Source organism: Coregonus clupeaformis, chromosome 26 (genome assembly GCF_020615455.1).
Source record: "Coregonus clupeaformis isolate EN_2021a chromosome 26, ASM2061545v1, whole genome shotgun sequence".
In the NCBI taxonomy this organism is placed as follows: domain Eukaryota; kingdom Metazoa; phylum Chordata; class Actinopteri; order Salmoniformes; family Salmonidae; genus Coregonus; species Coregonus clupeaformis.
The window spans coordinates 44,775,784-44,786,200 of record NC_059217.1 but is presented as its reverse complement, the minus strand read 5'-3'; the positions used below and the strand labels follow the sequence as shown (position 1 = coordinate 44,786,200).

Genomic DNA, 10,417 nt, shown 5'->3' with positions numbered 1-10,417 from the left:
AATTCGAAATGTCTCCTTAATGAAGACCAAAGAAGAGTTTATTTACAGAGTCCCTCTGTAAATGATATTCAAACACCCTCTCAAAGACAACATACATGTTCTTTCTTTTACTTATTGGGTTTTGTTCTTCATCAGTCAGACGTCCTCCAGCTGACATTGGATCTGAATGCAGCTTATCCAGAACTCAGGCTGTCTGAGGTAAACTGGAAGGTGACAGCCACTGATAAAGCTCAGCCCTATCCTGACTACTGGAGACAGGTGCTGTGTAGAGAGGGCCTGTCTGGAGTCTGCTACTGGGAGGTAGAGTGGAGCGGTGGATGGGTTGAAATAGCAGTGTCATATAGAGGGATCATCAGGAAAGGAAAGGTCCCAGAGTCTACATTTCTAGGTAACAGTCAGTCCTGGACTTTGGAGTGCTATCCCCCCCCATTGTAGGGTTTGGCCCAATGCTAATAAAACAGAAATATCTGTCCCCTGCTCCTCCAGAGTAGGAGTGAACCAGGACCACAGGGCAGGAACTCTGTCCTTCTACAGCGTCTCTGACACAATGACCCTCCTCCACAGAGTCCAGACCACATTCACTCAGCCCCTTTATCCTGGGTTTGGGATTGGTACAAAATCATATCTCAATAATTACCAGTAGGTACAGATGATTTCAACCATTTCAGACATCTTACTCACTAGCACTTCACCACCGGACCTTATGATAACTCAGCTATACAGCTGATATCTGCTGGACTGTTCCTTTTTACGGTACTACATCCTGTTTATGTTTAGCCTCAGCCCAAACATGGTTAGTTTATTGTTGTTTCGGTTATTTCTAATTGTACTATATCACTGTAGACCCCCCAGCCTAGCTAAACCTGCCTTAGTTAGCTCCTTTGTCCCTCCACCCATACACTCAGAGACCGATTCAATTGATGCCTCTAGAGATACTATCTCTTTCAGTGTTACCCAACGCTTAGGTTTACCTCCACTTTACTCATATCCTTCCATATCCTTGTCTGTACATAATGCCCTGAATCTTTTCTATAACACCCGGAAATCTGCCCCCCTTTATTCTATGTACCCAACGCACTAGAAGACCAGTTCTTAAAGCCTTTAGCCGTATCCTTATTCTAGTCCTCCTCTGTTCCTCTGGTGATGTAGAGGCTAACCCAGGCCCTGTAGCCCCCAGTATCACTCCTACTCCCCAGGAGCTATCATTTGTTGACTTCTGTAATCGCAAAAGTCTTGGTTTCTTGCACATAAATATCAGAAGTCTACTTCCTAAGTTTGAGTTATTCACTGCGTTAGCACACTCTGCCAACCCAGATGTTCTAGCAGTGTCTGAATCCCTGGCTCAGGAAGGCCACCAAAAATTCTGAAATTTCCATCCCCAACTATAACATTTTCCGTCTAGATAGAACTGCCAAAGGGGGTGGAGTTGCAATCTACTGTAGAGATAGCCTGCAGAGCTCTATCATACTATCCAGGTCTGTGCCCAAACAGTTTGAGCTTCTACTTCTAAAAATCCACCTTTCCAGAAATAAGTCTCTCACTGTTGCCGCTTGCTACAGACCCCCTCAGCCCCCAGCTGTGCCCTGGACACCATATGTGAATTGATTGCCCCCCATTTATCCTCTGAGTTTGTACTGTTTGGTGACCTAAATTGGGATATGCTTAATACCCCAGCCATCCTACAATCCAAGCTAGATGCCCTCAACCTCACGCAAATTATCAACGAACCTACCAGATACAACCCTAAATCCTTAAACATGGGTACCCTCATAGATATCATCCTGACTAACATACCCTCTAAATACACCTCAGCTGTCTTCAACCAAGATCTCAGCGATCACTGCCTTATTGCCTGCGTCCGTAAAGGGTCCGCGGTCAAACAACCACCCCTCATCACTGTCAAACGCTCCCTAAAACACTTTAGCGAGGAGGCCTTCCTAATTGACCTGGCCCAGGTATCTTGGATGGATATAGATCTCATTCCGTCAGTAGAGGATGCCTGGTTGTTCCTTAAAAGTAATTTCCTCTCAATCTTAAATAAACATGCCCCATTCAAAAATACAGAACTAAGAACCGATATAGCCCCTGGTTCTCCTCAGACTTGACTGCCCTTGACCAGCACAAAAACATCCTGTGGCGTACAGCATTAGCATCAAATAGCCCCCCGCGATATGCAACTTTTCAGGGAAGTTAGGAACCAATATACACAAGCAGTCAGGAAAGCAAAGGCTAACTTTTTCAAACAGAAATTTGCATCCTGTAGCACTAACTCCAAAAAGTTTTGGGACACTGTAAAGTCCATGGAGAATAAGAGCACTTCCTCCCAGCTGCCCACTGCACTGAGGCTAGGAAACACTATCACCACCGATAAATCTACAATAATCGAGAATTTCAACAAGCATTTTGCTACAGCTGGCCATGCTTTCCATCTGGCTACCACTAACCCGGCCACCAACTCTGCACCCTCTGCTGCAACTTGCCCATGCCCCCCCCGCTTCTCCTTCACACAAATTCAGACAGCTGATGTTTTGAAAGCGCTGCAAAATCTGGACCCCTACAAATCAGCTGGGCTAGACAATCTGGACCCTTTCTTCCTAAAACTAGCCGCCGAAATTGTCGCAACCCCTATTACTAGTCTGTTCAACCTCTCTTTCATAACGTCTGAGATCCCCAGAGATTGAAAGCTGCCGCGGTCATCCCCCTCTTCAAAGGGGGTGACACTCTAGATCCAAACTGCTACAGACCTATATCCATCCTGCCCTGCCTTTCGAAAGTATTCGAAAGCCAAGTTAATAAACAGATCATCGACCATTTCGAATACCATCGTACCTTCTCCGCTATGCAATCCGGTTTCCGAGCTGGTCACGGGTGCACTTCAGCCACGCTCAAGGTCCTAAACGATATTATAACCGCGATTGATAATAGACAGTACTGTGCAGCCGTCTTCATCGACCTGGCCAAGGCTTTCGACTCTGTCAACCACCGCATTCTTATTGGCAGACTAAATAGCCTTGGTTTCTCAAATGACTGCCTCGCCTGGTTCACCAACTACTTCTCAGATAGAGTTCAGTGTGTCAAATCGGAGGGCCTGTTGTCTGGACCTATGGCAGTCTCTATGGGGGTGCCACAGGTTTCAATTCTTGGGCCGACACTTTTCTCCGTGTATATCAATGATGTCGCTCTTGCTGCTGGTGACTCTCAGATCCACCTCTACGCAGACGACACCATTTTGTATACATCTGGCCCTTCATTGGACACTGTGTTAACAAACCTCCAAACGAGCTTCAATGCCATACAACAATCCTTCAGTAGCCTTCAACTGCTCTTAAACACTAGTAAAACTAAATGCATGCTTTTCAATCGAACGCTGCTAGCACCCGCCCACCCGACTAGAATCACCACTCTCGACAGGTCTGACCTAGAGTATGTGGACAACTACAAATACCTAGGTGTCTGGTTAGACTGTAAACTCAACTTCCAGACTCACATAAAGAATCTCCAATCCAAAGTTAAATCTAGAATCGGCTTCCTATTTCGCAACAAAGCCTCCTTCACTCATGCTGCCAAACATGCCCTCGTAAAACTGACTATCCTACCGATCCTTGACTTCGGCGATGTCATTTATAAAATAGCCTCCAACACTCTACTCAGCAAATTGGATGTAGTCTATCACAGTGCCATCCGTTTTGTCTCCAAAGCCCCATACACTACCCACCACTGTGACCTGTACGCTCTTGTTGGCTGGTCCTCACTACATGTTCGTCGTCAAACCCACTGGCTCCAGGCCATCTATAAATCACTGCTAGGCAAATCCCCGCCTTATCTTAGCTCATTGGTCACCATAGCAGCACCCACCCGTAGTCTGCGCTCCAGCAGGTATATCTCACTGGTCATTCCCAAAGCCAACACCTCCTTTGGCCGCCATTCCTTCCAGTTCTCTGCTGCCAATGACTGGAACGAATTGCAAAAATCTCTGAAGCTGGAGACTCTTATCTCCCTCAATAACTTTAAGCATCAGTTGTCAGAGCACCTTACCGATCACTGCACCTGTACACAGCCCATCTGAAATTAGCCCACCCAACAACCTCATCCCTATATTGTTATTTAATTTGCTCTTTTGCACCCCAGTATCTCTATTTGCACATAATCTCTTGCACATCTAGCATTCCAGTGTTAATACTATTGTAATTATTCTGCACTATAGCCTATTTATTGCCTTACCTCCATAACTTGCTACATTTGCACACACTGTATATATATTTTCTGTTGTATTTCTGACTTTATGTTTTTTTACCCCATATGTAACTCTGTGTTGTTTTTGTTGCACTACTTTGCTTTGTCTTGGCCAGGTCGCAGTTGTAAATGAGAACCTGTTCTCAACTGGCTTACCTGATAAAATAAAGGTGAAATAAAAAAAAAATAAAAAAACATATTGATGGAGAGCTTCTGGGTTATTAACAGTCTTCCAGTAGGCCTATGATTTGGTTCAATTCCCCTTTTTTAACGTTATTGTAAAATTAAAAAATATATAATAATTAGACATAGCACATTCTTTGTAGCCTGGTCCCAGATATGTTAGTGGTCTTGCTAAACAGATGGCCTGATAGCACATACAGACTGACACTCAAGCTTCAGACTTTTACTGTCTACCTGATCACCTCTTGGCTGTTGCAATCCTCTGTAAATGTGTCTCTTTTTCTCTTGATGTAAACTGTAGTACTGGCAAACCAGTCAAATCAGAAACTGGGATCATTGTTGATCCATTTATGATCAGATGAGAATATTTAAATCACCCATATTCATGTATGAATCCAAACAATTCTGTATTCTGAATCAATTACTGAATCAATGTGATCTTTCAATATAAAAGTCAAAATCGTGACATTGGAATTGCTCTGTTATTGAATTGATTGACACAATGAATCAGCTATTTCCAGTCATCTATATAGCAGTATATCCACATGGGGAGGAAGTGCAGGGAGATGCCTCTGATATGACTGGGTGTCAGGTGGAAGGAGATCACAGAGCCTAGAACAGAGAAGAGAGGAAGACTGGGAAGAGAAAGAAGCATTCATTTGGTTCAAACGTCTCTTGTCTGTCTCTAATACACCAGTAGGGGGCATCCTAACCCTAGCTTCCAGAGTTCAGAATACTATCCTCCATGTTGGCAGTTGGTTCCAACACTCCACATTCTAACTTCATCTCAACTACATATGGTGTCCATTGACATTGTAAATCTCCAACGCAGTTTGTCTCTGTGTATGAACAGTGTAGCAGCAATAGGTGTGTCAGAAATACGTGCTGGCTCTCTGTCACTCACAGGCAGGGGTGACGAGGGCCTCAGCCAGCCCCAGTAGGATGTACTGGGGAGCCAGCTGGAAGCAGGCCATGGAGGACACCTGGAGCACCTTCCCTGACAGGGCCTGCTCCGTCAGAGGATAGCCCTTCCTGTGGACCTCAGACAGGCCCGCTACCAGGACAGACTGGGCCGCACACGCATGATCCAGCACTGAGAGAGGAGAGGAGGGGAGAGGGAGAGAAACAAAGAGAGAGAGGGAGAGAGAGAGACATTAACATTGACTGGCTCATTGATGAGGATGGTATTTGTGCATGTGTGTGTGTGTGGCTGTGTGTGTGTCTGTGTGTGTGTGTGTGTATCTGTGCCGTGTGTGTGTGTGCTTACTGATGACTCTGGCGTGGGAGAAGGGTGTTTTCTCCATGGACAGGTAGCAGGAGGTGACACACTCCATGAGAGGGGCCAGCAGCAGCAGAGGTAGGATGCTGATGACGTTCATGGCACCGATGGGCAGGAGGAAGCTGTTCAGGTGCAGGTTAGAGGTCATGCTCTGAATGTAGTAACCTGATGGAATCTGTGGGAGAGGTCAGGGTAACAACAGATTCTAGGACAACTTTATGGAGCATAAATAAACATTATAGATTTGCCAGTTTTACCCGCAACATCTGAAAAATAATGTATTTGGACTTTCCACTGAAAACAAACAATGACCTGAAAATGTTCTAAAAATCAATGAATGAATGGAACCATATATTTGTCTCAACAGTTTGAAGGAAGTTTCTAACTAGCATTAGCGCTATGAAGTCTATAGGAACTGCTAGCATGCCATAGACTTCCAGTCATTGCGCTAACGCTAGCTGGCATTGGCTCCCAAAACTACTACAAACTTCCTTCATACAGGATGCAGAGACATTAAAATGGTGTCCATGAGTTCATCTGACTCTGGGGAAGTAGTTAAAGGGCTTCATTGCCTAAATCCCGAAGAATCCCTTTAAATTGAGTTTTTCAGTGATTGCAATTATTAATTTTTGCATTTACATTTACATTGTAATCATTTAGCAGACACTCTTATCCAGAGCGACTTTCAATTAATGCAAAATGTGAATCACAATAAAAAAAATGGTATAGAAAAGTATTTAGTATTTTGAAAAGTTTAGTTCAGCCCAGTGTGATTCAAATGACTAAATACTCAGAAGTCATTAAAATACGTATTTCAAATAGATGTAAGAGAAATACTGAACATCTCTGGCTACTACCCAACACTCTGTCACACTTCCTTATCAAAGAAAACACACCCCCTCTACATACAGAGTACACAGTCAAGAAGGAAGCCCATCCCTGTCCTCTGGTGTAGAGTTCCATGAAACACAAAGTCATCTTTGACACTGAACAGAAAGTAATCTTTGACACTGCCATTGCTTAACCTACGGGAGAGAGCACCAAAATGGCAGAGAATCAGGAACTGTTCTGTTGCTCCATCTGTCTGGATCTACTGAAGGATCCGGTGACTACTGCCTGTGGACACAGCTACTGTATGGGCTGTATTAAAGAAAGCTGGGATCAGGATGATCTGAAAGGTGTGTACAGCTGTCCACAGTGCAGACAGACCTTTACCCCAAGGCCTGTTCTGAACAGGAGCACTGTGTTGGCTGAAGTGGTGGAGAAACTGAAGAAGACAGGACTCCAGGCTGCTCCCCCTCCTGCTCTGTGCTATGCTGGACCTGGAGATGTGGCGTGTGATGTCTGCACTGGGACCAGAAAGCAGAAAGCCCTCATGTCCTGTCTGGTGTGTCTGGCCTCTTACTGTGAGACTCACCTCCAATCTCACTATGAATCTCCTGCTTTGAAGAAGCACAAGCTGGTCAAAGCCACCGCACAACTACAGGAGAAGATCTGCTCTCATCATGACAAACTGCTGGAGGTTTTCTGTCGTACCGATCAGCAGTGTATCTGTATGCTGTGTACAATGGATGAACATAAAGGCCATGATACAGTGTCAGCTGCAGTAGAGAGGACTGAGAAACAGGTAAGACCAGAACTACTTGTTGGTGACTGTCTGATAATCAAATAATTAAAGATAGAGTAGGAACTAAGGCTGTTTGAATATGAGATCATTCAAATGATATCGATCCACGGCAGAACAAATATGAACACAAACCTTGATTATATAGATATATTAACCCAGAGTCTCCAAATGTATCACCATTTTATAAAGTCAAACACCATTGTAATTTGTTATCAAACACCCAATCAGCTCCCCTGTTTTGTGCACTGTTAAAACTATAATCATTCACATAACAACATAATAATATAATTTCACACAGACTCTTCCTCAACATTTTAATCCCTATCTTCTATGGGCCCTATGTCCCATTACTATACTATTGATCTACTGGACAAATAAAACTTGATAGCTCATTGAAGAGTGATTCTCCACAGATGCAGCTGGGGATGAGTCAGCAGAAGGTCCAGCAGAGATTCCAGGAGAGAGAGAAGGAGCTGATGGAGCTCCAACAGGCTGTGGAGTCTCTCAAGGTGAGTATTGTTGACCAGAGGAGAGGCATCATTTCACTTCTCTCCTCCAGTCAGAGAGAGAGGGAGAGGGGCCCCTCTCCAATCCCACTGTTGGGAACAGGCTGTCTGGACCCCTTTCAGAGAATAGACTGCTTAATGTAACTGACTGGTTATGAACCAGGTCTACCGCGGGAGAAAGCAACAGCTTGACCGTTACACCAAGAGGACATTCCTTATTGGGCTGAGGGCCGACACTGATTTTGAAATCGCAGGCGGGGCTACTTCATCACATAACTATGAGTAACCATGACTGACTCATGTTCCCGTATACATTAACATGGAGCTCTCTCTCTCTCTCTCTCTCTCTCTCTCTCTCTCTCTCTCTCTCTCTCTCTCTCTCTCTCTCTCTGTCTCTCTATCTCTCTCTCTCTCTCTCTCTCTCTCTCAATTCAAATCCATTCAAATGGCTTTATTGGCATGGGAAACATATGTTTACATTGCCAAAGCAAGTGAAATAGATAATAAACAAAAGTGAAATAAACAATCAGAAATGAACAGTAAACATTGCACTGACAAAATGTTCAAAGGAATAGAGACATTTCAAATGTTATAACTCAAGTGCAAACAGAGTGAGCCATTCGCCAGACTGAGTTCTGGAGGTGAAATGGAAATGAATGAGGGAGAGTTAAGTGAGGTAGAAGGTGTGGTGAAGAGCTCAGAACCAGAGCCTGGCATCAATGGACATGATAAAGAAGAATCTGGTGCAGTAGGAGTTACATTTTTGGAGAAAGTGGATCCATACCTTTTGGTAGATCCATTTGTGGTTTCAGGGTGGGTGGGAAAGGAGTTGGGTGCAGTTGAATCAGTGAAGGTAACCTGTAGTGGACTTGTGATATTTGTTTGTGTTTCTTCTGACCAGAGGGAGTGGGCGCTCCGTGTCACGCAACTTGGGTCAAGATCTGTTTCTTGCTTTGCTCTTAGGAACAGGGCACCATTGAAAGGAGTGATTTCTGGGGTAGCGTTAAGTGTGGAGGTGGAGAAATTGAAGATGAAGATTCCTGGTGTTTGTGATTCCCGCCGTTTGGTGCAACGTAGACCCGGTGGTCTGCGTGGTGAAACATAGGAGTCACTGTCAGTCCTTTTGAGTTTTGAGTCTTTACCCGATAAAGTCATGGTAGGATATATCAGTTATCCTTAGAAATTTGCTGATTCAGGTGCAACGTTTATGGTCATGTTGCAGCAGTTTGTAGGAGGGAGATTCCAAGATGTGGGAAGTGTGCAGGAGGGCATGGGATAGAGGTTTGTGTAGTTTCGGTGGATAAAGTTGTGTGTGTCAACTGTTGGGATGCCCATGTTGCTGGGGATCTGAAGTGTCCGGTGCGAGTGAGGCAGGTTGAGGTGGCTAGAGTCAGAGTAGTGCAGAAGGTGTCGTATGCTGAGGCAGTGAAGAAAGTAGAGGAGGATGGGTCAAGGTTGAGAGATCCTGAGAGGATCCCTGTGAGTAGTAGATCTGTGCCAGCACAGAGGGATAGGCCAACGAGTGATATATGCTTCAGTAAAGATAGCTTCTTAGCGTTCATAGCAATGGTTATCAACTGTACTGCAGAAATTGAATGTAAATCACAGAAAATAGATATTGTGGTGGCAGCTGCAGAGAAGTATTTGACTTCAGAAGATTTGTTGTTTTGTTGTTTTTATTTTTTTATTTTTCCATGCCAACCGCCGTTAAACTCAAAAGAAGAAGAAGAAATGCTAAATTATGGCTATGTACAGTGTTGTAACGATGTCTCTGTCTCTCTCATTCCATCACTTTTACGGTAGTTGGTTGTGTGGGTCTCTGATTATGAATGGGGTGCTGATATACAGTCGTTGATGGATATTTATAGAGCTCTGATCAGGTCGCCAATTGATTACTGGTGTACAGTTTATGGAACAGAGGTAAAGACTTTGCTTCAGAAGCTGGACAGAATCCAGTATATAGCTTTAAGGATATGTATTGGTGCATTTAAATCAACATCTGTATGTGCCTTACTGGTGGAGGCAGGAGAGATGCCTTTGGATATACAGCGTAAAAAATGGTCATTATCTTATTGGGTTGAAAGGCTGTGAGGTTGAGTATCCCACTGCTACTGTTCTAGATGACTGTTGGGAATATACTAGTAGACAAGGCAGGGGTTTTGGTTGGACAGTTGGAAAGCTTGCTGATGAGAGTGGTTTGAGGGAGTTGGAGGTTGGCCCTTCTGTGGTGATAGGGGATGTTCCTCCATGGTTACTCCCAGACCCTGTTGTTGATCTAACCTTGGTAGAGAAAAGGAAAGATTGGTCAGAAGTCAGTGATATAGTGAAACTGGTTGACAATTACATTGGTAGAAGTTTTTATGCTTTTTTACCGCTTTTCACAGATGGATCCAAGGACCTAGATAGTGGGCGCACAGGATCAGGCGTTTACGTTCCTGAATTTGATGTGCAGATATGTAGAAGACTAACAGATGAACTGTCAGTATACTCAGTTGAACTGTTGGTGATAATAGTTGCCTTCCAGTGGGTGGAGGACGTACAACCTGGTAGAATTAAAGTATTCTCAGATTCTCTGTCTGTATTGAATAG

General features: G+C 44.2%; 1 protein-coding gene across 1 annotated transcript; it reads left to right on the top strand.

The window, feature by feature from the left end:
* Positions 1–6,670: 6,670 nt before the first annotated feature.
* On the top strand, positions 6,671–8,114 carry LOC121587205 (E3 ubiquitin/ISG15 ligase TRIM25-like). The gene is made up of 3 exons (XM_045207640.1): positions 6,671–7,322; positions 7,736–7,894; positions 7,992–8,114. Exons 1-3 carry the CDS (start codon positions 6,741–6,743, stop codon positions 8,112–8,114), a joined length of 864 nt encoding a protein of 287 aa, XP_045063575.1. The 5' UTR covers positions 6,671–6,740.
* The last annotated feature ends 2,303 nt before the right edge of the window (positions 8,115–10,417 follow it).